Source organism: Bactrocera latifrons, unplaced genomic scaffold (assembly GCF_001853355.1).
Source record: "Bactrocera latifrons isolate USDA-ARS-PBARC rearing strain unplaced genomic scaffold, ASM185335v1 scaffold_1, whole genome shotgun sequence".
Taxonomy (NCBI): domain Eukaryota; kingdom Metazoa; phylum Arthropoda; class Insecta; order Diptera; family Tephritidae; genus Bactrocera; species Bactrocera latifrons.
In genome coordinates, this window is record NW_017534407.1 from 3,949,830 (window position 1) to 3,976,602 (window position 26,773).

Sequence of the window (26,773 nt, forward strand, 5' to 3'; positions counted from 1 at the left end):
TTTCTTCTTGCAATTTTCGTTATACGATAGATATTCACTTTAGGCTTACAAAACAATTAGAATCATTTTTATTGTTCATCTTTAATTCCACAGGTTTACAATAACTTAAAAGCATTTCATGGAAATGTTTTCGAAAGCGACGTTTCGATTATGACGTTATTATACGTATACAACTCCACTCTTTAAGTGGTTACAAAGCTAACATTAATACAATGTTATTTAAACTTAATCTACTCTGTGCCCACTTTTTCCCCAAAAAAAAAAATTGTTTACTTGGCTATTAACTATGTTACTCCTTAGATGCCATGTGTCCCATTAAATTCGCAGACAGCTTCTCAATTTTCTTCAAATCCGGCATATTTTCTGCTTTATATTGAATACACTGCAAATAAAGTGTAAAGTTAATAACAACAATAATTTTAATAGTAATAGACATGGGAGTACCTTTACGTTGTCAGTCATTTTCAGGAGTATATGGCCTTTCGAGTGGACGTATTTCATTGTGTATCGACAGTTCTTTGGATTCGCCATATACATGGACTCGGCAGCGATTTCAAAATCTTCCCAATTTTTTACGAAAACCATTTTTACACGATTTTATTAACACTCGCATAAATAACTAAATTTCACAAATATTAAATGTGGATGTAGGTGGAAGTCGAAATGTCAATTTTTGCTAATGTGTCACTTTTTTGATATGGAATACTGCCAGAGTTGAATACGGAAAAGAGGGATGCCAATAATCAAGCTCACAAAACAAAAATTGAATGATTAAAAGGAAATCACTACTTGTAAAATACGCTCATATAAGTTAAACATGTATTTAAAAACCTTTAAAGTTATTACTTTTTTTTTCAAAATGAAACACGTTTATAGAAATAGAAAAACATATTTTGAAAGGGCTATGCGCCCTCTAGTGTTTAATTTAATTTTACTGATTATTTTCTCCGTTTGTTTTTATTTCAACTTTATTCTCTACCTCATCTTGTAATTCCGCTTCTTTGGCTTTTTTCGCACACAACATTCTAGACCTGCAGAACAAAGTGGCATTAAACCAATTTTAATTGTGTGAAAATATATTTTTAACAATAATAAAACGAACAAATAGCACAATAAATCACAATGAATTTTTTGGAACTGCCGGATTGCATGTTAATGGAAATATTTGAATTTCTTACCTATGAAGAGGTATCCAAAAACCGATTAGTAAGTTTTCCGTTTTGTTGTAGAAACAATTACATAGTGTAAGTCTTTAACGTGTTACTAACGGCATAATATTTTTCTTATGGGATACCAGGTTTGCAGAAGAGTAAATCAAATTTGTCAACAAGTTTTGAATGGTGGTTTTAGTCGTGCTGTGCGACAACACTCCACCATTTTCAAGCGTATCAAATCAATGCTGCCGCGTAGAGAATCAGAGAGACGGTAGGTTCATCTGGCATAAAAAAGGAAAAAATAACATTTTCATACTTATTCTATGTAGCAATCACAGCTTAGCTAGACATGCGGATATTCTTACATCGATAGAGACCCGTATTTCGATGCTCTCAATGACTTATAGCAAGTACATAGATCTAAATCTGTGTTGCTTTATACCCGGTCGGGTGCTTGATGAAATCTTCCGAATCCTTATATTGGTATCAAAAACTCGCAAAACACTTAGGCCACATGAAGTGCTCCAAGAGTTACGCGACATATCTTCTATGGCTATAGAGCACTTCGATGAAAAAATAGCAAATATTCTAAAGCCCTATGTTGACGCCAGCAGCAACAGATCAAGAGCCATTGACCATAAACGTATAACAGCTGCAAGTTCCGAATTGGGTAGTATAAGCTTTAGCGTCGCACAAAGTAATTCCAATATGTGGACCCAGGCGAGTAGTACTTCAAAACTGTTGACAGCTTCTCATCGAACATCACCTTTAAAAATGCCCTGCAATAACTGCAATGAGGCTATACTGAATAGAATGGCTGCGTTTATAAATGTGAAATCACCGAATTCAGATAGTTCGGATTCAACGGATTGGGATTCCATTTACACTACAGTGGGTGGGTGTTGTTGCTGTAAAACATCAAATGCAAATTCAGGCGATAACGTTAAACAAAAACGCAGTGGATGTCCAGAGGCAAAAGCAACAATGGCCAAATACAAAAAACTTGAATTGGAATACAAAAATGGTGTTCAAAGAGTAAGTAAACGTTTTTAAATATAGACATCGTTTAGTCACAAAGTTAGTAAATTTTCAGATGAATCGGATGCAACAAATACAGGTACAGCAATCACGTCGTTTACAACAGACCATGAATACAATTTCTACAATGAGTACGCAAATAACGGAATTAAAAAAACGCTTGGAGGATTTGGATGCAAAAAATCGCGAAATATCAGCCAATATTAATAAGATTAACCCGGGTGCTGGAGACTCGACAACTTCGGCTACAGGCACTACCGGTGCTATACTAAATCAAAATGAAGAGGATATTGAACTTGATGAGGAGGACGATACTCTAGCGGGACCCTCGGCTGCTAAAAAACGCCGTTGCGATGGCACTACAACGACGCGGATGAAAATTTCAGAATCAAATGCAGTTTTGGAATAGGTCCCTTTCGAAATAATAAATTACATACACGAATCAAAGATATAAATTCACATCAAGCTATGTTTTGTGGCCGTATGTCGTGTGGAATATATGTGTATTGAAATTCATCTGAACCCTTTAAACCACAAATACTGCTACAAATTGCTTAATAAGGTCCTAATTAAGCCATTGTAAATAGGAATCTTACACTTATTTTTTGTTGTAGATATCTAAAATATTTATTTTGCTAGAAATATTTATACAGAGTGGCTGAAAAGAACGCGTCTGGAGCAAAGATCTAATATATAAAAACCTTTAGAAAGTATTTGTGAACACCTAGCAGCTATCTATTTCTATCTTGTTTAAATAAATCGACTTATGTCTATACAGTTTTATATTTTTTTTTTTATTAGAAAACGTGTTTGGACATTCGACGTATTAAGTTTTTTCGTCCAGAACTCTTCGACTTTTATGGTTTTCACATAAATCTAAAACGATTTTAACATTGAGTTTTTGTTTGAACTTGGCGTCAGTAAGCGTCAAGGAAAATCCTTTCGCACAAGACAAAAGAATAAAACTTGCAACGCTCACATTACGCACTTTCGTTAATATGTATATTGGGCGATATTAATTATTGAATCGTTTGAATGATCATTTTGATGTTTTAGCGATATTGCTTAAAAGGCTATTATAATTTACATTTAGTGTTTTTTGTTTTTGCCGTAGCGTTCATACTTGCTCTTAGACGAGTGCCACAGTGCCAATGGAATTGCTAACGAAGGCAAAGTCATTATAGCGAATGCAACCCAATCAAAGAAGTGTGATGAGAAGCGTTTGTTGAATTCAGCCAGATTTATAATTCCACCTTGACCAGGCTCGGAGCTTACAGCCAATTGCAACTAAGAAATATAATAGAAATATTAGTATCTAATTAGAAAGCGTATTAGCGTTTGTTACCTCTTCGGCTTCCTCGACAGGTTTGTACGAAATTTCAGCGGCTGTGAAATTGAAATATCCATATGCTTTAGGACGCACCACTAATACATGGGTATAGTTGGCTTGTGGAGCGATACGTTCAATGGTTGCAGTTGGTTGACCTCCAACTACATCGAAGGCTTCTGAGGGGAAACCATTGTCGACCAATTTCACATTGGTAGCGGCACCATTTCCAACGTTATAAATTGTGTATCGCACAAGCAGATCACTCTTCTCCACTAAATACTTGTTAAGAATTTGTTTGGAAATTAGTAAACGAGCGCTGGTCTCATCATCAGAAAGGCAGATATTTGACAATGCCAGTAAGATTACAACAGAAAACAATGATTTGAACATTCTGAAATAGATCAATAAATACAAATTATATTTCATGCTACAAGCATATGAGCTGATTTCACTTCTTGTGGACGTGGAAGCTTTGCGGCTGATTACAAGTTATACCGCTATTAATATACATTATTTGTTTATTTTATTAAATTCTGACGGTGATCATATTGTTTTAACTTACTTGTGTTATTAAATATAAAATCTCAGCTAAAATCTCTTAAAAACCGATTTATTCTACACCGCAATCAAAATGAAAACCAACTTTCCAAAATTGCGATGAAAATGCAGCGAAGACTTTACGGAACTATGTGACGTGTATACTTCGTATTGAGCTGTCATACTTCGTAAAAGTCATTTTGAGCGCCATCTAAATTTTGCACCAATGATTGCTAATTAAAATGTTGTCGCTAAATTGTTGTTTCGTAAGTTAATAGGGGTATTCTCTTGCTCTTGCATTCGGTGCACGAATTGCAGAATTTACCACTTGGTTTAACCGCACAACAACAAACACATGCAGAAAATTATTTGCAATGGCTCTAAATATGTAATTTATGCCTTTATTTTCGTACAATCACACATAAAAATATAATTGCAACCCTGCTTTAGCTGTCATTTAACATAAAGGCATATTACGCCGTTAAAATGTTGATTTTATAATTTTTGCTTAAATTATAAAGATTTGTTACAGTTTTTTGTTAAGAATGAATACAGAATCTGCGCCAATTTACAATAGTCATTCTCAATAAATTGACCGAATCAGACGTTCATACTACACACTAGATTCTGCGATGGATGCTCTCTTGGCCTTGCATATTTCGATAAAGGATTTTTGCATTTTTTAACATCATGCAATTTTGCAAGGTCAAGTGAATCCCTCTAATGATTAAAAAATTGTTTAAATTTAACATGTTTGTGATTTGAGGGCAGGTTAGGGATTTATATATTTGATGACATCATCTTTCCTACACTAAAGTGAAATCGTTACCACGACTTATTAGCATTCTTACTGTTGTCCCCAATCCTCGCATATAAAATATTAAGGAATAATTAATAAAGCTGCAGAGCTTACAACCTAATTGATTCCATTTTATATAATCGTCAAAAATTTTAATCAGGTGGATGGACACGGATGAGCTTTCTTGAATTAAAATTTTTTTTCTTAATTGTATTCAATCATTTAACATTACATTTTAATCATACTTTTTTTTAATTATCACAAGAATTTTTTAAATATATCGATAAGTTTACAATTAACGTAAGTTCACAATGGTTTGTTTACAAAAAATGCCACCACCAATGATTGTTTTGTTATGCTGCTGATATGAATTTGTGTATTTAAAACCGGCAAATAAATAAAATATTTATATTAAGAACGCTAAGCTTAAAATAGATTGTCACTGAATATTTTATATAGCTTCAATTCACAACAAAAATTTGTGAAGCAAATCAAGCTTATCCTATTTGCGCTAGCGCAAGTTGCTTTCAGTGAGCTTCTGACATTGAATGACCTTGTATCTGTATATTATCAGTAAATTGCCTAGTATGGGGTAGTCAGTTTTCGGAAATCAAGTGTTACGGACGTTGCAAAATATTCGGAGAGCTTATTATAAATTTGATTTCTTGTTGGATTGTCGTTTATTAATATTGATAAGTTAAATATGTCGACTGTCTCTGTAGTTGCTACAAAACCATACGAAGGCCAAAAACCAGGCACTAGCGGATTACGCAAAAAGGTTAACTTTTTTGAATTACATATATTCTTAGTCGGCTTGGTTGATTTTTTTTCAAGTGAATATTAGACAACTAAACTCATACTTTTATTTACCAAATTAAAGGTAAAAGTTTTCACACAACAAAATTATACTGAGAACTTCGTGCAGTGTATTTTGGATGCCAATGGTGCAGCTTTAGAAGGATCCCTGCTTGTAGTGGGTGGTGATGGCCGCTACTATTGCAAGGAGGCTGCAGAACTCATTATTCGAATGTCTGCTGCTAATGGGGTGAGTTTATAGAGTTCATGTGTATGTATATATTTCGTAGATGTATGTATGTATGTTTGTAGTAAGATATTTACTTAAGATGCTAGTGTTTCAAAATTAATTATCTATTAAAATACAATTAGGTTGCAAAATTGTTGGTTGGACAAAATGGTATACTCTCAACTCCAGCTGTTTCAAGTTTAATTCGTAAGCATAAAGCTTTAGGTAAGTAATCATACGGCTAGTTAAAATAAGTTGTCTTCTGAAAACACATTCCTATGTGAGCACAATTTTAAAAAACTAACGTCATGCGTTTGTGTGTATATATATTTATTCAAGTTGGCCAAAGGACGTTAACCTCGTTTGCTTCGAAGCTATATAATCCTTCACAAATTAACAAATAAAGTTGACAATAATTCATACTAAATTTAGCCAAATAAAAAAAAAATCAATACAAGGACTTGGATCTGTTTGAATTATAGCTAGAGGCCCGATGTACTCTGTTCATGGTTTAAAAGCGGTTAAAATCGTTAATATGAAGAAATTATAAAAAATCAAAGAAATAAATAAATATACATATATATCTGTATGTATGTATAGTATATATTTCGCACRTATACAAATGTTTACAAATATTTCATAACTAAAGTGCATTTAATTCTTTTGTGTAATTTGCTACATTTGTTTACATACAAACGCTAAAAAAGTAGCTTGTTGAAGTTTAATATTATACATATATTACTTCTTATCAACAATGCTGACGAACGAAGGCGGGCATTTTTGAATGTCATCGTGATAATTTTTAATGTTATCATCATAATTTCTAATTTAATAGTTGTAATTCCTAAAAAAGTAAACAAATATATAGTTAAGCTAAAAATACAACTTATTTTTCCAATTTTGCACTTACTTACAATTATGTAATCATTACATATTTATTTTAGGTGGCATAGTTTTGACAGCTTCCCACAATCCCGGCGGTCCCGAAAACGATTTTGGTATTAAATTCAATTGTGAAAATGGTGGACCCGCACCAGATGCTGTAACTAATAACATTTATCAACTCTCCACTGCCATCAAGGAGTACAAAATAGTCAATGGCTTGGAAATTGACATAAGTAAAATAGGCACTAACAAATATGAAATTAATGGCAAACCATATGTTGTTGAGGTCATCGATTCGGTGGCCAATTATGTTGCGCATATGAAAGAGATTTTCGATTTTGAGAAATTGCGTGACTTTGTTAGCGGAAAGACAACAGGCAAGCCGCTTAAAATGCGCATAGATTCGTTGAACGGCGTTACTGGCTCATATGTGCGTGAGATCTTTCTGAACGCTTTGGGTGCACCCGAAAATGGTGTAGTTCACACAATACCGTTACCCGATTTTGGCGGTTTGCATCCCGATCCCAATTTAACCTACGCCAAGGATTTGGTGGAAACCGTGGCTCAAGGTGATTACGATATCGGCGCCGCATTCGATGGTGATGGTGTAAGTAAATTAACCACAAGTAAATTCTATACCAAATGTAATAAAATCGGAAAATTTCACTTATAGGATCGTAACATGATCATTGGCCATCGCGCTTTCTTTGTGACGCCCAGCGATTCGTTGGCAGTTATCGCGAATAACTTGGAATGTATACCATACTTCAAGAAAAATGGTGTACAAGGCTTTGCAAGAAGTATGCCAACAGCTTCGGCAGTGGATTTGGTGGGCAAGAAGTTGGGTAAAGAGGTATTTGAAGTACCCACTGGCTGGAAGTATTTCGGTAATCTTATGGACGCCGGTCGTCTGTGCTTATGTGGCGAAGAGAGCTTCGGCACTGGCTCCAATCATATCAGAGAAAAGGATGGCATTTGGGCGGTTTTAGCTTGGCTCTCCGTTATGCAACATACCGGCAAAGGAATTGAAGATATACTCAAGGCTCATTGGGCCACCTATGGGCGTAATTACTTTACACGTTATGATTATGAGGAATGTGAATTGGACCCTTGCAACGAAATGATTGCAACTATGGAGAAAAATATTACCGATCCTTCATTTGTTGGAAAGATTTTTACCAGTGGTGATAAAACATACAAAGTCAAGGTAGCCGATAACTTCAGCTATACTGACCCCGTAGACAAGTCTCTGGCCACAAAGCAAGGTTTACGTATTGTCTTCGAAGATGGCAGTCGCATTGTGTTCCGTTTAAGTGGTACAGGCAGTTCGGGCGCTACCGTGCGGTAGGTTATTCAAGAGTTTTACCTGCTATTAACTCACGTCTACATATAATGTTTTTTTTGTTTTTATTTACAGTTTGTATATTGATTCCTACGAGAAGGATAATGTGCTGGGTCAAGCTAGTGTAATGCTGAAACCATTAATAGATATCGCTTTGGAGATTTCACAACTGCCAAAATTCACCGGTCGCAATGCACCCACTGTCATTACATAAGAAATTTTAGCAAGGAATTAGCAAAGCCAGTTTTGGAGGCTACCTCGTTTTGAAAAGTCTTTGCCGAAAGCGCGTTTCACTTGTTGATCGTTCTTATTTTATTTAGAAAACGATATTAATAAGGATATAGTTACCACAATTGGCACCATTTGTTGGGGTGAATTATATTAAATAATACAATTTGTACGTTTGTGTTTTATATAAGCAATAATACGTATTTTTTTTTTTTTATAAAATGTATAAATAACAGTTAAACTTTGTTGCTTATAGCTAAATACTCAAATTGATTTAATATAATTGTGGGACAGCGCTCGGTTAAAACAGTACGCGGTAGCTTGGCTAACCTAACAAACATCTGCAGAAAGTGCAATGCTGTTGTGGCTTCAGCGCTTAATTCACTTTTTGCACTGAAAATGATAAATTATATTTTTTCGATTGCCCATAAGCAAAATGTATCATGCATACTGACCTTATATTTGCCTCCACTATCACAGTTGCGTATTGACATAGATAAGTCAAGTACAATAGCTTGACGTCTTTATGAAACTGTTGGAAAACAGTTAGTAACCCCACTAGAAGTGGTGTACCATCTAATGTATCCTTCACATTTTTTGCCAGTAAGCTGTTTGTGTTCACCGCAAATTGCAGGCGTGGCAAATGTGCTATGGTAAATAAGAAGATAAAAAGCGCAATGTGATGTGAGCTTTTGGTTGTAAAGAAAACTTGCTCAAGTGGTTCATAAGAGCCCGTAAAGGCAAGATACTCGTTAAATTCCATAAGCAATTGATTGCCACTATTCGAACAGATAAATTTCGCGTAAGTTTCTGGTTGTTCCAATTCGTTCAACAGTGCCCTAGAAGATACAATAATTTAAAAAAGAAAGTAAAAAACATACAGTGTTGGAACGCAAGTCCGTACTTTCAAAACCACAAAAGTTTGACAAATTCATATTATAAATCAAATCACTATTCATTCAAATCAAATTTCATATATGCGCTAACCTATTGAATGTTTCCAGTGCTGATTCCAAATTTTTCGAATTACATTTGCTGCTTCTGTTCAATTCAAAGGACAGTTGCTGACGCAGTATTTGCTTATGTCCCAGCTGTAATAGCCATTCTAGTAATGTGGGCCACACTTTCAACCAGCGATTATGATAATTTGCGTAGAATTTTGACGGGTTTGATAAATTAGTGCCCGGAAATTGTTTTGATTCCAACTCGACGCTTAAGCTATTTAATGCTTCTAACCACATATTATCGTTCGCTAAATTCTTTTGCATTTTTTCTAGATTCTGTTTGAGTTCTGCTGCAAACATATACGAATACAGACGATCTAGTCCGACCAAACCGGCCGGCCCGATTGCCTCACGCACTTTGCTGAAAAAGCAACCATTCAGAATTTCTTTGTGTGGCGCACGTTTTTCATACCACGTTGCTTTAAGTTCTATATAAATTGTACGTTTAGGATCCGTACATTGGAGTATTTCGTGTGCCAATCGACCAATGAAATTATTCGACTTCGAGGCGTCACCTTGCAGTGGCGGAAAACTTGGTATTGGTACAGTTTGACTCTGATAGCGTGACTGCCAATCTTGCACCTTGTTGCGTAAGAATGCATTGCACTCCTTTTCTACATTGTAGTTGATAATACGTGTTAGCTCTTCTTGTAAAATCTTCAAGCCATGTATTTTCAAGTAATCCTGTATATATTCAAAAGAACGCCGATAGCCATCCATGATTTTGGCTAATGCTAGCAATTTGGTTTCTAATTCAGCTATAGGTTGTTGTTTCGTTTTAGTTGTAGTTGTGAAGATCAAGCCCAGATTTAGCGCGTTTGCCAGGTGTCGCACGAGTTCTTTACGTATGCCATCCTCAAGCAGCTGTTTGGGATCAAGTTCAATAACACCAACCAGCGTCTTTTTCATCATTAGTATGCCTTCAGTGAAAATGGCAATTGAATGTGTTAGCTTAGCGATTGTATAACGGTCTTCGAACTGTGCATACTCCTTTAGCTTGTCCTTTTCCAAGCGCGTAGGTATTTCGCGCAGCACCTCCGTTTGTAAATTTATGATGCGTGCCATTATGCTGAACATGGTTTCGGGTATAATTTGCAAAACTTTACGCATGTTATTAGCAAGCTCGGTGCTGTAGTAATTGGAGACGGATACAAGATCTTCACTGTGTTCCTGGTTTATACGCAGCAGAGGAATTTCTAGTGCACTGGCAAGTTTAAGGAATGCTGCTCGTAACCGTATTACTGACCTGGGTTGCTTTTTAATGCTATCCTGCATGATTACGGTGAAATCGCGATCTAGTAAACGCCAGGCGTAGCTCAAATCACTGATCAATTGCATATTGATGAGGATATCTTCCTTGATATTAATTATCTACAAAGTTAAATACTAATTTTATTATATATAATTCATGCATGCCCATATTACTTTACCTGTATCATGCGGTGTAAGAATTCACGCGTTTCCAACAAATACTGCTTGACTTGCATATTTGCTTGCAAATTATGAAATTCCTCCACCTCCTCGAGCGCTTGTATCAGTTGAATTAATGTTCGTCCCGAAAAATTCACATTTTCCGCACTAAGTTTTTCAACTTCTTTAGTTATTTCACTGAACCACAACTTTAGTTGTGGGTTGTTTTCTATTTTTGACAGCGGCCGTGAGCCACCAAATGCCTCGGCTAATTCTTTAAGACGATCCAAAGCTTCATGCTTGAACTTAGCCCATCGTTCGGCTTTTGCGTTCATTAAATCGCGCAATATATCCTTAACAGCCGCCTCCAACTGGCTACAGTCAAGTAGAAGCTCCAATAATTGCTCCTTACGATAGTTTAACTCATTGCAGACTAGTTGTTCGACCTGCTGAGTCTTTTGTGAACTCTGAGTCAACACTACCACTGCTTTCGATGTATGTGTGAAATACCATCGTAATAAAACGTTACATTGACGCATTAAAGGGATAATTTTCGTGATGTTCTGTAGAACAAAGTCGTCATTCAAAACACCAGCTCGTAGTATTTCTTGCGTTTGTTTTAAAGTCTTGGTCATTTTCTCCTTATGCAACAAACAGAAGCCCTTTACGCCAGTATCCACTACAGGCGCCAAAGCCGCTTTGGCTGCTTTAAATTCATCCCACGCATCAATCAAGTTAACAGTTACGCCCATGTAAATTGATACTACCCAATTATCGGCGTAGAATTTGTCCACAATTTCACGCATTTGTGCTACTTGGGAATGAAGGGTTTGTGGTGTAAAAAAAAGGCATACGAAAAGCATTGCCGACTGTGTAGACAGAGCAGTAGAGCGATGATCAGGATGTGGATAAATGGCTAATTGATTGTAAAGATCGTCACATCGTAAACGACCAATTACCATATCAATAAAGTTTTTGTCAAATGTAAAGCGTGAGAAGTATGAAACAGGATATTGTGAAGGTGTTGTTAGTTTTGCGTTGTAGGGTGACGATTCATTATTTGCTACGAAGCCGGTGGATCGCAATAACATACACACGTCATCAATGTTGCTATCACCTTGCGCTTTTGCAGCACTATATCGATAGTATGATATTAAAAGGCGTTCACGCACAATACCCGGTATATGATAATCAAGAAGTAATAACATCGTGCCAAACAAGTATAATGCTTCACACTAGAATAATATGTATTAACAAACGCTGGCATTAACATACATCATAAATAAGACCACTACCATCAACTGTTTGCCTTCTACATCTTGTAACACCGATTCAAGTGTTTGTTGAATGTAGTAGCCACGATTCAATTCATCGATGAATTGCTTGAGATCCAGAGCATATTGATGTGTACTTTCAAAGGCCAGATAAAATCGCGTTAAAAGGTCCAAATAGTTTTCACGTACCTCGTCATCTAAATCTTGCAATTCCTAAAATGATAAGAGATAGAATGTTAATTCTTCTAAATAAGAATTTAAGAAATCAGTTACTGTCTTACTGGATTTTCCTCAATCTTTTGCTCCTGCGCCTCCGCTATTTTTAGGTAGCTAAAATCCAATATAATTTCAGAATACTTTTGAACGTCAGCCTTTGATTCTAAACTAAATATTCATTGTATTAATCTTCGGTAATTTTGTTATACACTTATCCTTTACCGATATATATCAGGAATATAATCCTTTAAGCGTAATGTTTCTGCAATTATTGAATTTCCTACAGAAACGATATGCAGTAAACTCTGTCCACAAGCATTATTTTCAGCAAGAAAATCCGTCATTTTTATGAACAGACAAGAATTTAATTCAATGCACCGTTTACCTTATCTCCGGTAATGTTTTTTATTTGCAAAATCAACACAAATTATACAAAATGTCAAAATATTTGACATTGGAAAACCATTCCAATCTGAAATTTTATAAATTTCCCATACCCATATGTTCGTATGCCAGTTTTTTGACGTTTATTCTATAAACATTTATCACCATCTCTTTTATTTTTATCTAAAAGAATAATTACACATATTGATAAGCAAGCTTACATCAGTAATGGACTTTAATTGCCAGCTAGTTTTTTGAGGAACCGGTAGAATTTTTTCAATTTGTATCGAGAACTTAAAATATTACTAAAATGACTGTTAGTGGAATTAATGTTGAGGTACAGGACAAAGTCCTAACGATATCATTTGACAAGCCGGAAAAACTTAATAGCATTGATAGAAAAGGATATAGAGCGCTTGGTTTGGTGTTGCGACATGCGGCCAAAGATGACAGTGTAACAATTGTTGTTATCACGGGCAAAGGAAATTTTTTCACTTCTGGAAATGATTTATCACAAGTTATGGATGATTCTTCAGATATTGAAGCCCAAATTAAAGAATCAAACGTTATATTTAAAGAAATGGTTAGTGCTCTAATTGAATGTCCAAAATTGACTTTGGCGTTAGTAAATGGACCTTGTATTGGCATTGGAGCTACATTGGCAGGCCTTTGTGACATTGTGTGGTGTTCATCCAAGGTGAGCAAATTTTACATACTTTAATTAAAATGAAATCTTTAATTTTTTGTGTAATTTAGGCATATTTCCTGACTCCATTTACAAAATTAGGTATTGTGCCTGAATGTTGTTCTTCCTATCTATTTCCTTTAATACTTGGAAGCTCCAAAGCAAAAGAAATGCTATTATTGTCCCAAAAACTAAGTGCTCAGGAAGCGTACAACTTTAATTTTGTTTCAAGGGTATTTGAAGACGACACGTTAGATTCACATATTTGGCCAGCTATTAGAGAATTCTCAGAACTACCGCCTGAATCAATGCAAATATCCAAATCTCTCATTCGTATGCATGAGAAGGATGCGTTGTATCGAGCGCTGAACGCTGAGTCCGAGGAACTATACAAGCGTTTTACCACGGAGGAGTTTGTAAATGCTTTGGTTGCTTTTAGATCACGCAAAAATAAGTCCAAATTATAATATTAAATTGTAATCATGAAAGTAATACATAAATATTGTATGCTATATGGTAAATTTTTAAGGTGTACAAACTATTACCGAACGTTATCAGTGGTTTAAGGCAATAAGTGTGCTTGCTATATTTGGGAAAACAAAAAATTACATTCCTTAAACTAACCTCCATCGTAATATTAATACATTTCCAAGGATAAAAACAGTTAATATTTTCGTTATTATATATATTGGAATAAACGCATTAAATTATGTATAATAAAATAATATTGTAAAAGTTTAAAAAGATGTATTATTTTTCGTTCTCATTCTTTATAAATTTCATTTTAAATCCGTCAAAATATGGGTGTTCAAGAATGTCCTTTGCAGAGATGCGGTGAACAGGATCATAAATAAGCATCTTTTGAATTAAATCGACACCGCGATCATTAAGATTTTTCAACTGGTTAGTAAGTTGATTTGTTGACCAACACGGAAAAGTGTTTTTATAGTCCGGCAGCGAAGTAACACCTGGCCATGTCTCCTCAGTAGGCGTCTTTAGAATTCTGAATATTCTAAATAGCTGGTCGATTTCAGAATCGCCTTGGAAAAGTGGTTTTCTTGTAGCCATTTCGGCAAATATGCAACCAATGGACCAAATGTCCACTGGACATGAGTATCGCTGTGAACCCAACAATACTTCTGGTGCTCTGTACCAAAGGGTCACGATTTCATGAGTGTAAATGCGGACTGGTATTCCAAATGATCTGCCAAGCCCAAAGTCCGCTACCTTAATTACACCTTTCTTATCAATTAGTAAATTTTGTGGCTTTAAATCGCGATGAAGGACACGGCGACGATGACAAAATAAAATTGCATTTGTTATTTGATATAAATAGCTTCGAACCAACTCAGTTTCCATTGATTTTTCTGGTGGTAATGAATCCATATATTTTTTCAAATCCATAGATAAAAATTCAAAGATCAAGTACAATCTGTTTTCCTCCATTAGCACGTCTTCAAGACAAACAATATTTGGATGTTTAAGTTCTTTCAGTAAGGAGATTTCTCTTATTGCCGTCGATGGAATTCCCTCATCATCAGACTCTAGACGAATCTTTTTCATTGCGACTATTTGACCAGTTACTCGGTTGCGTCCCTTATACACCACACCATATGTACCTTCACCAATCTTTTCTATTTTTTGAAAGTCTTCCATTTTAAACTTTGATTTGCATACACTTACAAGCGGTTAATTATTTAAAATCAGCAAGATTTTTATAATACGAGCGAAATTAAAATTTCGATCGAAAAGACAAATTTCGCGCTCAGTTACAATGGAAAATACTGGAAAACACACCTTTCACATAATGCAACCCTGACTTCCATTGGCATTCCTCTGTCGCCATTTTCACCGCTTTCCAGTGTTAAATCCCTTTCGCTCGCATAGTATTGTCAGTCATGAGCCTTCGTTTATCTCGTTTTCGCATTCTTCCTCGTATTTGATGTAAACCGTTCGCCGCACTAGGCACGTAAAGTTGCAAGAACGTGAATTTACTAAAGGCAAAGTAAAGGAAGAAAGAAAAGAAATATTTTTTCCACGAGTTAAACTTTCCGTGCATACATTAAACAAAAACAGTGAACTATTAATTTCGTTTTACCCACGGTAACGATATACCATAAGACACAAAATTTCAATTCGCATATTGAATATTTTGTTTTTCTTTATTTGATTCGTAGTGAGAATGCTCGGTCAAATCTATTGCTAATTAAAGTGTGTAAAGAAAATAAAACAGTGCTGCAGTAATCACAGGCTATAAGACGGCAGAACTGCAAAAATATCGTGTTTGTCGTTCTAGTATCAGTGAACAGAATACAGCTGAATAAGTGCTGGAATCTGTAAAAGTATTAATTAGGGAGCAATAAAAGCGGCGTGTTGCGGCTGGCGAGAAGTACTTCATTCCGACTTTGTGGAGACAGTTCAAAGAAGATATTGAAGTAGGGAACTAGGCGCACTTGACAGTTTCAACAGGATTTGCATCAGTAAACACTTCCTAAAATTAATCCAGAGCTATTGAAACAAATAGTTGTATGGTGCTCGGCTGCTAGTCCGTAAGCAAAGAATATGAAATGAAAATCTGAAGGTACGTATTATGTGAATAAAGAAGTATTATTGTATATAGTTATGATAATAAATGCATTTGAGAGGGACAAAGTTTACAATCACTCAAGTTATGTGTCGTAAAAGTGCCACACAGGCAGGCGGCAGGCTGAACTGAATCGCCGCAAACACACATGCAAGCAAACATATGTAAATTTGTATAAACGCGTCGCAAACATTTCATCACGCCATCATAATTTTTATCGAATGCAGTTTTATTTGTGTTGTAACTTAATGCCAGTTGTGGTGCTATGTTGCAACTTCATTTTCATTTAATTTACACCAAAATTTTTGTAAACCTTTATAAGAAATAATAAAATATTGAGTGCTCAAAATATTTTAGGTTATGTTACAGAGATTACATTTTGGGGTTTTTTTTATACCGCATTTTTGTGACAAGCGGACGAAATGAAGTTAAAGGTCAGCATATATTTGAATTTATTAGGAAAAAATCCCTTCACATGCCTGTCTAGTTCACTCTGTTATTTACGCTATGTGAACCCAAAAACTAGTCTATGTGTATCGGCTGTAAATATGCCGGTTATCAGGATAAATACAAAAACAGATAATTTAACATGAAGGATAAGTCTTCTTTTATTGTGATTGTTTCTGCTTCTAAATAATGTAGTTGCCATTGTTTACAATGCATTTTTGTTGTCTTTCCTAAATTATGTGATGTTGGGACTTGATTTTCATATTTATGTAATCACACTGAAAAAGTTGCTCCTTTATTTATGCAATATTTTTTTGCCCGGTAGTGAATTTCTAGTAATGTAATTTAAGTACACTTTTATGTACTTTGCCAAAAAGTACCACTGTAATAATATTATTATCTCGCACGCCGTACGCTTTGGTTTTACTACATTTTTATATTTAAACAGAAAACGTAGTAAAAATTGTTAAGCTAATTAAGAAATACTATTTCAAATTTTGGACACGTCCAGCTGCGGAGATAACATAGTGGAATTTATAAAATATACTATTTTGAGGAAATACTGGTATAAAGTTTTAATAAAATTATATTTCCTATTTCAGTTCTACCTGCGCCATACCGAACTTCAATTACATTTCATATAAAAAGGTTTTATTTCGAGAGAAAAATGGAATCGTCCACAACAATCAAGAATCCCAACAATAATAATCACGCGGATAATCATTTGATTAATAATCAACCTCAGCAAGTAACATCTTTACAAAATAATAATCTTACTGTTTCTGCTCAGCCATTTACTCCTGCGGCCAACAACAACAATGGCAATAATACAAACAATAATAACTTAACTGTTCAACAGTCTAGCAATGCAATCGCGCCTGCTCAATCATATACACCCGTTCCGGCAGCCGCCGCAGCTCCCTTACATAGTGTGGCGGCCACGTCAGCAGGTCATCCTATTTACAATCAAGCAATGCATTCACCCAATATGTTTGTGCCAGCGCCGGGTGTTCATCAAGCGGGACCTATGTATGCAGCTATGATGCCGGCGCAAATACCCAGCAATGTTTACGTAAACAATGTTACAGCAAACGTAAATTTGCACGGATGGGCACATACAGTACCAGCTTATATACCTGGTGGAGCACCACATTACATTCAGGGTGACATGCCCCCAGATCAGGTATATATTATAATACAATTGTGTGAAGTAAAAATTAAACTTTTATTTCCACTTTCAGAATCCATCTGTTCTGCAAGCTATACCTGGTATGCCTGTAGCTTTGGCACCGTCGAATGCTATTGTTGCTGCCGGTGGAAATGGCAATCTCAGTACGCAAATGGGTACCATGAGTAGTCGTGGCTCACGTCGCGGACGCGGTCGTGGTGGTAGTGGCGGTTCACGTCGTGGCGATTACAATAATCAACGACATCCACCACCGGAAGGTAGTCCAGCGCCACAACCGCAAATGGTACAAACGCAAGATCAAATTGGCCAACAACAGTCATTAACACAACAACAACAATCGCAACAAATCGACTCCTCTAACCAATTAATGGCTACAGCACCGCCAAGTTATGCCGCACAACCGCAATATGCGCATCCATCAGCATATGCCGCTTATCCATATCAAGCATATTTTGCTGCTCAGAATCCAATATTGCATCCAGCGCAGGCCGCACAACAAGCCACTGGCACACCTCTGTATGTTTCGCATATGCCAATGTATAATGCACCACCCGTCTATAACTACATGGGCAGTCCATTTGTGTATCCGCCCGTTATGAATCCGCCCGAATATCAATTTTTGCCCGGCGAAGACGGTCAATGTGATGAGCGTCAAAATCCCGAAGGTATGGTGGCGCCTATGTGGCATGCACAACCGATTTATGCCGATGAATATGGCATGAATCCCGAAATGCATAATGCCGGTGAAGATATCAATCACAACGCCTCTTCCATGGGCTCTGTTGATACACCGAGCATGCTTAGCCCAAACTATGCAATATATGATCCACAAATACACGAGGTGCAACAACATATGGGCATGATGCATATTTATGAAGACCCTCAAATTACGCAAATGACGCAAATGCCAGGAATGCACCCAGAAGCACCAGTTGCACAGGTAAGCTAAACTGAACAAGTCAAGTGAAATTATCAAATTAATTTCTATTGTACTATCAAATGAATAGCTGGAAGAAGAAATCGTCGAATGTGTTGCACAACCTGGTGCCATACAAATGGTGTCGTCAGGTACAATGATTACGGCTGGTTCCATACAAATGTCCAACGAAACTCAAATTATTCATCACAGCCATGCGCAACACCAATCCCAACACATTATACAAAACGCCGTCTTGGAAGTGAAACCACACCACTCAAGCGGTAAGTGCCAAGCATTTTTTTCCATTTCTATATTTATACTATAAATGGTTGGAAACCAGTGCAGTCGATCATATCGTATCTGATGCAATAAAATACTAAAATTGGTGTAGCAAATTTTTGTTTAAAATTGTTGACCAATGTTATGCCGGTGCCCATAATTTTACACTACTAAAACTGCGAGTGTGCTTCGGCACCGTTTTATCATTTTATTTGCTAATGAACTAGTGATAACATGATTAAATTGTTTATATTATAAACTATTTGACTATATCAATTGGTTCCTAGAATAGTAACGAATTTCATTTTTGCCGTCCAGGCGCTTTTCTTATCGCGTATTTAAGCACCTATGTTATCAAAGATAAATATAACGTTTTATTGTGCTGCAAAATTCTTTGCATTGCTATATAGCAATAATGTTCAGTTCTCTCAATTATTCATCGATTTAGTGTGAAGACTTGGTGCATATACATACATACTCCCAAATGAATTCTTACTTATAAAAATATGGCTTTTTTTTACCTTTTCGAGCAGAATTCTACAACGCAGATACGTTTAAAATGCATATATTTGAAATCAATTAATTTATACTCAACTTAAATGACCACAAGTGCAGCGTACTTCGGCATTTTCCGATATTAATTGCCTTAGTCTATTTAAATTATTTGAAACGTTATCGCTAACACCATATATTTTATATTCCGTTGTGTGTGCGAATGTACATGTGAGTCGTATGTGTATTATGTATACCACGATTAATTGTTTATACTGTTTAATATACATACGTACAACAAATACTTCTTGCATGTACATATGTACATGTATAGTGTATTGCAACAGCCATTGACTTGTGATAATCAAAGAACTTTACCACTCAAATTTTATAAAAAGCTATGAAATATATTTACATATATATATACATATATACTAATTTTAGAACTTTTGCATCGTATATCTACGTACATAAATAAAAAAAAACTTACAAAAAAACATAGCTTTCTGTTGAGAATTCGGCTATTATTGTTTTCCAAAAATTAAAAAAATAAACTTTCGCAAAAAAATTGCATCCAAGTGCTATTGTTCTTGCTGTAGTGACAGATAACATTCCTTAAGTAATTTCCGAGTCCTTGGTCGGTTAAAAATCCGTGTTCGTTTCGTTTACTTTGTGCCGACTGTCGTGGCAACGGTTCTGTGGTTTTTCGTAATTTCTAATAATTAATTAACACTTTCTTTCGGTTCTTGTTGATACTTACCGCTTGGCATATTTGAAATTTAGTAAAACACCTGCAGTTTCTTGGCAATTCATGCATTGTATATTATACAATTTATTCTCATATATATGTATGTATACGTCACAGTATTTTATGCGGCACTAAAAAAAAATTGCTGCATTAGTTTTTATTAGCAATTTTTTTTTTAACTTTTTACTCATTAATTTGCAAAATTTATGGACATCCATTTGCAAAAATTCATACAATGGCATAGCTGAAATAATATTAAATAAATAGTTTTCTTTATGAATTTTTCGTTTATTTTCCTTTTTCTAAATAATACTAGTAATAACAATTTCTTATATGTCGAATTTTTCACATTTTTGTTTTTATCATTACTGTGTGCTTTGTACATTTTCCAATTTCAACATGCTTTTTTAGCTTTTATATACWTAATTAATTAATTATACACATGCATTTATTATGCTTTATTATAATTAGTATTTTGTGTATATATAGGCATGCCTAGAATTGGGTGCCAGCTTAAACGCTGTGCTTATTGATTCTGTTGCTTCACATTGTTGCTTTTTGCATACATACTATGTATATGTATATATATTTCGTTTATTCTATTTCTTAATTCCTTTTTTTTCAATTGCATACCGCAATTAAAACTACTTAAATAAAAAATATATATATATACGTAATAATTAGTTGACAATTCGCACTGAGGTGAATACTCTTCCGCTCAGGTTGCATTGTACGCTTAAAAAATTCCTCTTTCACATACGTGAAACGATTTTCGATTTGAGCACTTTACAATGTACATATATCAAAATATAGCTGAAAAGAAGGCGCGTTATGTGAAATTTTAAAAAGAAAAAAATATATATTTTTGTCTATACCTAAGAGCATTAGTAACTAACTGATTATATAGACATATGTAATTATTGTACACATAAATATACAACGCATCAAAAATCGTTTGTAACGAGTTAACAGTGTTTTGTTTTATTGTTTCATTGAATCGAAAATATTTACACATTAACGTATAAATATAGAGTTTTGAGTTGATTTGTAAACAATACTATATTTTCGCTTCACAATCGCATTCACTCTCGTTTTCTACATATTTTACATATTTAGTATGCCTAGCACTATACACATAAGTTTCAAGTACATTACCGATTAAAAAGGATTTTTTGCGAGTCGCTTGAATTTTCTACAATACTCGCGTTTCTAATCTCTCTCACACTTTACAAATTGCATGGTTTGCCTTACAAATTCACATTTACATATGCATATAATAATGCAGCATTTTTCTTATTAACAACAAATAATAATTGTTTAACATTTTTCGTTTTGCATTCACATTAAAATCATGCGTACAATCCAGTACATACATATCTACAGTACAATAATAATTTTTTTGTTTGCTTGTTGTTTTGGTGCGACTTTTTTGGTACATTTTGCTTAGATTTCGAACTCTAACGCGTTTGGGCTTCGATTTATAGGTGTTTACTTATAAGCCAACCCTTTAGCTATATTGTGAGCTTATTGTTTCGTTTAGCTATTTTAATTAGTATATAAAATACTAATAATATAAGTTATAAATTAGCTAGAAAGCTAGACTTTTAAATTTGTGTGTTTGCGTGTATTGTGTATGTGTGTGTTTGTGTATGCATTTAAAATTAGCTTATTAGCTGAGTTTATTTGTTGTTCTTTTTATTACTGTTATAATTGATTTTTCACTTTTTAAGCTTAATAATGGTTAGTTATTAAAAAAAATATCGCTCTGGTTTTTTGTAGTCTTGACAGCGCACAAATACGCAATTGTGTGTGTGTGTAACCTCCTGTAACACTTTCATTCTTCACTTTATATGGCATTTTCGTGTAACCTATTACCGCAAACAAAATTTCAACAAAATATTCTAACGCCCAGCTAGCGTTTGGTTGAATTTTTTACCACTTTATAACTTGGATTCGGCGCCACTTTTATTGGTTTCACTTGGAAATCCTCTGTCCACCTCTTCATGTTGTGGACTGGGTAGAGTTTTCACAATTTTCGGAACAATTGTTATGGGCTGGTCCTCTTCATCTTCCGCCTCTTCACCTTGCTCCTCATCGATTGGTGTGAGCGTATCAATCTGCATTGGTGTTTCATCGGAGGTGGTGCAACGTTTCAGGCATGGCGCCATAAAGCTGGTGATCGTGGATAGCGCAAATAAACCGCCCGCCATATAGAATGGCAGATCGTAACTTTGGGTTGCATCGTAAACAGCGCCTGCTAGTGGCGATCCAATGATGGCGGCAAAACCTCTGAATAAAATGAGCAAGCCGAAGGCGTTGGTGAGCTTGTCCAGTCCCAATAGATCTACGAGTATAATTGACGTGAGTGAAATGTAACCGGAGATGGCGATACCAAAGAAAATGGACATGGTCACGTAGGCACCGTAGGAAGAGCAAAGCGGTGTTAATGTAACGGCCACCGTGGAAATGAGTAGGCAAATGTTGTTGAGAAATAGTGAGTCGACTTTGGGAAAATCGGCCACATAACCGCAAATTACCCTGCCAAAGGTGTTTGTTATGCCGATAATTGAGAGTAGAAATGATGCTGAATTATCTTCGATTCCGTCCTTTTTAGCCGCATCCACGAGATACACGAATGGCACGTACAAACCGGCCATACCGAATATATTGGAGACGCCGATAAGCATAAAAACTGGATCTTTCAATAAGCTGACGTCCAACATTGTATTGAATACGGATTTAATGGAGTCTGGTATGGTGAGACAGGGACAAAGATCGTATTGCCCACGTCCTTTTTCTGCTTCAGCCAAGGGATCATGTACACGTACACTTTGCATGCTCTTTTCATATTTGGTTAACGATAGCACGGAGTTGCGGTAATTCGTGAGCGATTTTTGCGACTGGTATTGTGGCAGATTTGTCACAGATCCGGAGTAGAAGATATCTTTACGTGACATTGGACGTACCATTTTGCCACTGGACTGACTCTGTGAGAGCGATATTTTCGATGAGGTAAATCCCATTTCAACACCATTGCTGTCGAGATCGCCGCGCGATGATGCACGTATGGCGGCTAAGGATGGCTGGAAACGTTCGCTGGCTGACGTCTTGCGTACACGATTGAACGAAGGCACCGAACCATTCTTTGGAAGACTTTGATGGTCTGCCATAAAGGCGGGCTGTGAAGCATTGCGTGTCATTGCATCCGCAGAGTTGTAAGGGCTGGTCTCGGTTTCCGAATTACGATGTGAACGCCTACCGCTACGCTTCACATCCAATTGTCCATTGCTATCGACAGTTGGTGGACTTTGTGCGCCAGTTTGATATTCGACCACTTTTGCTTCGGTTATAGTTGGTAAAGTTGAGACGGGATGTAATGAACCCTGTTGGGCGAGCAATTCCAAATTGAGACTAGAGTGTACACCGGGATCGGCATTGAGTGGCATTTTCAGCTTACGCTCCATGGTGCCGTCGGGCAGCTGTACCATGAAATGTGAGCCAGCAATTGAACCACGTTCCAATTGCAATTGCTTTTCCTCGTACATACGTTGCATGAGCGGTTTAACCTTCTTCTTTTTGGGGTAGGTGAGTGGACGCATCATAGCGCCAAATATAGCGCAATTCAAAATTAGACCCGCGAAGATGAGTAGTGCATTCTTCCAACCATACAACTGCAACAAATACGTAGCTAATGGCGCGAAGGCGAACGTGCCGAAACCAGAGCCACATACAGCAATACCCGTGGCCAGTGAGCGTTTGGTTTCAAAATAATAGCCGACAGCCACAACTGCAGGCAGGTAAATCATACCGAAGCCGAAACCTCCGATCACACCATATGTTAGCATCAGCATGTTAATGGAGGTGCTCATCGTGCTCAGTACGAATGCAATACAACCCACAACGCTACCGGCAATGCATACTGCACGGCAACCATATTTATTCGCTAACGCGGACACAATTGGACCTGCGCTCAGATAAACACCACTCAGTAAACTGCCTACCCAGGCCACCTTGCCTTTGCCTTCACCAAAGTAATCGACGAATTCACCAAGGAATATACCGAACGTGTACGCGATACCGTCCACAATCATGTTGCACATAAATGACGCAAAGCAGATGACCCAACCGTAACCGCCATCTGGCGGTGGTGGCAGCTCGCCGTATTCGCTGAGATCATCCTCATCGTCTGGACTGACGGTGCCTTCCTGCAGATCGGCGGTAAGGCGCGCGGCTTCCTCACATGCAACTTCACTGTCTGTACGATCGAATTTACGTAGACGCGTACCGGAACCCAGCGCATTTGTATCACCCATATTTTTAATTTTTAATACTAGTTTTTCTTATTGCTATAGAGTTAGAGGTTAAGTGGCGTATTCTAACGAAGTTAGGTAGTTGTTAGGTGTTCCAAGTATTTTTTGCTTCAATACAATAACTTCACTTATCCTTTTTTCTTTTATGTTTTATAGTCACTTTTAAGTGTTTTATTACACTTCGTAGCCGTGGTTGCACTTCAGAAGTTATTTCTTTTGTTTATTCGCTTGCTTGCTTTCTGCTTGCCACTACATCACGAGTAAAAGAGTTTTTGGTTTGCTACCTTTATTTTGTCAACTCCCTACACGTTTTTTTGTCCCTTTTTTCCTTCTACTTTGACTTTCACTTTTTTCTCTACCACGTACGATTATAGGCGAATACTTTTGTTGTTTTTGTTTTTGATGTGCGTATTGTTATATTTTATATTTTTTAACTTCTTTTTTAATTTTTTTTTATTTAATTTTATTTTAATTCTTATTGTAAGTACGCTCGAGAACTTGCGACCACCGCGATTATTGATGGTCAATTGTCGCGGTTCAGCAAAGTTCAATATTAATTTAAGAATTTCTTCCTTTTGGATTTCGGCACTGTTTTAAGCTTTATCTTCGCAGACTGCTGTGCTAACTGCTGACTGCTGGCGGTTGCCTGGCTCGCTGTCACACATTAACTCTGCACGTTTGTTCGCTCGCGCTGTTAGTTACTTGTCTGGCTGGTTAGCTTGTCGGCTTGTCGGTTGTTTGATGGGTGGTGGGCTGCTACAACAACACTATTCTCTCTGCTCTCCGTCGATAACGTTGGCGAAGACGACTACGACCACAACGGCAACGACAAAACGCGCGGTACAACTGTCGTGTGCTCTGATGATGATGAGTATTCTCAGTAGCAATAGTAGTCGTCGTCGTTATTCGCCTTCAAGGGTGGTTGAGCGGCGAGCGTATTGCGAGCACCGAACGTATGACAGTTTCGTTATAGAATGTTCGCTCAGCTCTTGGTTGCGCTGCTAGCACTCGGCGTGAGTGCGAGAGCGCGTTTGGCTATGAATTTTTGCTTGCTATTGATATTATTTATTTGATAATTTCTTGATATTATTTTACACTTTGTTTTGTTGACGTTATCGAATGGAATGACACTTTTCGTGTGTGTGTTTTGTTTTATTTCAATGATGTTTTTGTTTTATACGCTTTGGCTATGTATTCGTATGTTTTTTTGTTTTTGTTATGCGCTGCAGTAACTATGCAATGCACTTGAGCAAATTGCTTTTTATTTTTATTTTTAACAAATTTACATTATATGTGCTACCGGAGAAGCAGAATTTTCAACAATTCAGGTAACGCTAAACTACTTAATTTTGTATTTTTATTATTCTCTATTTTTAAATATATATAAACACATGTTTTGAAAGTATATAAGTTTGCAAAGCAAAGCTAAAAAAAGCGCGCGTTTTTAACGAGAGTGTCACTTTTGTGGCTAAAAATTTGTAATGAAATATTTTCAAAAAATTTGTTTTTACTTGCTACTTTTTATAATCACGCTTACTTGAGTTGGATATTTAGCGGGTAATGCAATTGTTTTACGTTTCACCTACAATTTCTTTTATTTTTGATTTTTTTGTTTTAATTGAAATCAGTGCTTTTTGCTGCGTAGTAAATTGTAATATTGTTATTATATGAATAAATACATTATCCAAGCTTTTTAACGCCTTTAATATATAGCTTATTTTCTACACGTTTTTGTTTATATGCATATAAGTCTGTATGTATGTGTTCATGAGCATTTTCTTTGTTACACTTTGCCGCTTTTCCACAAAATGTGGTCTTCTATATGCCTATATGTAACTTTTTGAGTATTTATTTTTCATTTATCCTCGCTTTTGACTCTGCTCAGCTGCTTGCGCGCTGCAACTTGTGTTTATAGTATGCGCTTTGTTAGTGTTTTTGTTATTATTGAAATATTTAAACGCTGGGGCGTATCTGCACTTTTGTATTTGTTTTTTTTTTTTTGTTTTTGCATATATTATTTTTTAAGTTTTTTTTTTAAATTTTCTTCTTTTTGTCTTTTTCGCTTTCAATTTGCATTGACAGCAAATGAAAATGCACAGAACCGTTAATACTCTTTAATTTAGGCTTTCGTGCATTTAATGTGTTGGTATTTTTGCTCTTTGTTACAACAAAATTACAGTCTTTTTTTCAACCTTGCTCTTCAACTGCTCGAGTTTTGTACTTGCAATGTGTTAAGCGTTTGCAATAGAAATTTTAATTCAAGTTTAAATGCGTAATGCGACGAAAATGTTATTGTTGTTCTGGTTCTAGTTCTGGTTGTTGTACCAGTGCTATTCCTTATTGTTTTTTGTTTCAGTGCTGAGTTGTTGCGGACGTGTGTTGTTTTGGTTTGCAGGTGTGCTAGTTGGTTAACATTTTTCAAAATGTATTGCATTGACATGCATACATAAATGGCATCACATTAGAAAATTGGCAAATGCATTAATTTCTATATT

At 36.0% G+C, this 26,773-nt stretch overlaps 9 protein-coding genes across 10 annotated transcripts in view; 4 read left to right on the plus strand and 5 right to left on the minus strand.

Annotated features, from left to right (window-relative positions):
* Nucleotides 1-45: 45 nt before the first annotated feature.
* Nucleotides 46-688, minus strand: LOC108978507 (signal recognition particle 9 kDa protein). The gene is made up of 2 exons (XM_018948843.1): nucleotides 445-688; nucleotides 46-382 (listed from the first exon to the last, which is right to left on the minus strand). Exons 1-2 carry the CDS (start codon nucleotides 583-585, stop codon nucleotides 290-292), a joined length of 234 nt encoding a protein of 77 aa, XP_018804388.1. The 5' UTR covers nucleotides 586-688; the 3' UTR covers nucleotides 46-289.
* A 296-nt stretch (nucleotides 689-984) lies between these two features.
* Nucleotides 985-2,975, plus strand: LOC108978493. The gene is made up of 4 exons (XM_018948817.1): nucleotides 985-1,206; nucleotides 1,298-1,425; nucleotides 1,484-2,189; nucleotides 2,248-2,975. Exons 1-4 carry the CDS (start codon nucleotides 1,123-1,125, stop codon nucleotides 2,599-2,601), a joined length of 1,272 nt encoding a protein of 423 aa, XP_018804362.1. The 5' UTR covers nucleotides 985-1,122; the 3' UTR covers nucleotides 2,602-2,975.
* Nucleotides 2,966-4,218, minus strand: LOC108978501 (translocon-associated protein subunit beta). Its single transcript, XM_018948830.1, has 3 exons — nucleotides 4,085-4,218; nucleotides 3,538-3,913; nucleotides 2,966-3,479 (listed from the first exon to the last, which is right to left on the minus strand). The coding sequence occupies exons 2-3, from the start codon at nucleotides 3,910-3,912 to the stop codon at nucleotides 3,282-3,284; spliced, it is 573 nt and encodes a 190-aa protein (XP_018804375.1). The 5' UTR covers nucleotide 3,913; nucleotides 4,085-4,218; the 3' UTR covers nucleotides 2,966-3,281.
* Nucleotides 4,219-5,255: 1,037 nt separating this feature from the next.
* LOC108978482 (phosphoglucomutase) lies at nucleotides 5,256-8,534 on the plus strand. The gene is made up of 6 exons (XM_018948805.1): nucleotides 5,256-5,636; nucleotides 5,739-5,903; nucleotides 6,026-6,107; nucleotides 6,827-7,374; nucleotides 7,441-8,111; nucleotides 8,185-8,534. The coding sequence occupies exons 1-6, from the start codon at nucleotides 5,562-5,564 to the stop codon at nucleotides 8,321-8,323; spliced, it is 1,680 nt and encodes a 559-aa protein (XP_018804350.1). The 5' UTR covers nucleotides 5,256-5,561; the 3' UTR covers nucleotides 8,324-8,534.
* LOC108978474 (WASH complex subunit strumpellin homolog) lies at nucleotides 8,512-12,658 on the minus strand. The gene is made up of 7 exons (XM_018948797.1): nucleotides 12,464-12,658; nucleotides 12,307-12,409; nucleotides 12,047-12,238; nucleotides 10,772-11,986; nucleotides 9,325-10,712; nucleotides 8,793-9,176; nucleotides 8,512-8,730 (listed from the first exon to the last, which is right to left on the minus strand). The coding sequence occupies exons 1-7, from the start codon at nucleotides 12,583-12,585 to the stop codon at nucleotides 8,574-8,576; spliced, it is 3,561 nt and encodes a 1,186-aa protein (XP_018804342.1). The 5' UTR covers nucleotides 12,586-12,658; the 3' UTR covers nucleotides 8,512-8,573.
* Nucleotides 12,659-12,800: 142 nt separating this feature from the next.
* On the plus strand, nucleotides 12,801-13,884 carry LOC108978550 (enoyl-CoA delta isomerase 2, mitochondrial). The gene is made up of 2 exons (XM_018948890.1): nucleotides 12,801-13,322; nucleotides 13,382-13,884. The coding sequence occupies exons 1-2, from the start codon at nucleotides 12,936-12,938 to the stop codon at nucleotides 13,775-13,777; spliced, it is 783 nt and encodes a 260-aa protein (XP_018804435.1). The 5' UTR covers nucleotides 12,801-12,935; the 3' UTR covers nucleotides 13,778-13,884.
* Nucleotides 13,885-13,980: 96 nt separating this feature from the next.
* Nucleotides 13,981-15,081, minus strand: LOC108978543 (cyclin-dependent kinase 1). Its single transcript, XM_018948877.1, has one exon. It carries the CDS (start codon nucleotides 14,964-14,966, stop codon nucleotides 14,061-14,063), a length of 906 nt encoding a protein of 301 aa, XP_018804422.1. The 5' UTR covers nucleotides 14,967-15,081; the 3' UTR covers nucleotides 13,981-14,060.
* Nucleotides 15,082-15,182: 101 nt separating this feature from the next.
* The window catches only part of LOC108978514 (homeobox protein 5), a 60,981-nt gene continuing 49,390 nt past the window's right edge, over nucleotides 15,183-26,773 (plus strand). The window contains exons 1-5 of one of the 2 annotated variants that reach the window (XM_018948854.1): nucleotides 15,183-15,413; nucleotides 15,488-15,891; nucleotides 16,944-17,524; nucleotides 17,583-18,470; nucleotides 18,538-18,730. In XM_018948854.1, coding sequence (XP_018804399.1) covers nucleotides 17,009-17,524; nucleotides 17,583-18,470; nucleotides 18,538-18,730 — 1,597 coding nt within the window. In that variant the 5' untranslated portion in view covers nucleotides 15,183-15,413; nucleotides 15,488-15,891; nucleotides 16,944-17,008. Of the gene's footprint in view, nucleotides 15,892-16,943; nucleotides 17,525-17,582; nucleotides 18,471-18,537; nucleotides 18,731-26,773 lie in introns of both variants that reach the window. The other variant, XM_018948859.1, reaches the window with a different exon arrangement.
* On the minus strand, nucleotides 21,691-26,276 carry LOC108978533 (monocarboxylate transporter 14). The gene has a single exon (XM_018948867.1). It carries the CDS (start codon nucleotides 24,279-24,281, stop codon nucleotides 21,909-21,911), a length of 2,373 nt encoding a protein of 790 aa, XP_018804412.1. The 5' UTR covers nucleotides 24,282-26,276; the 3' UTR covers nucleotides 21,691-21,908.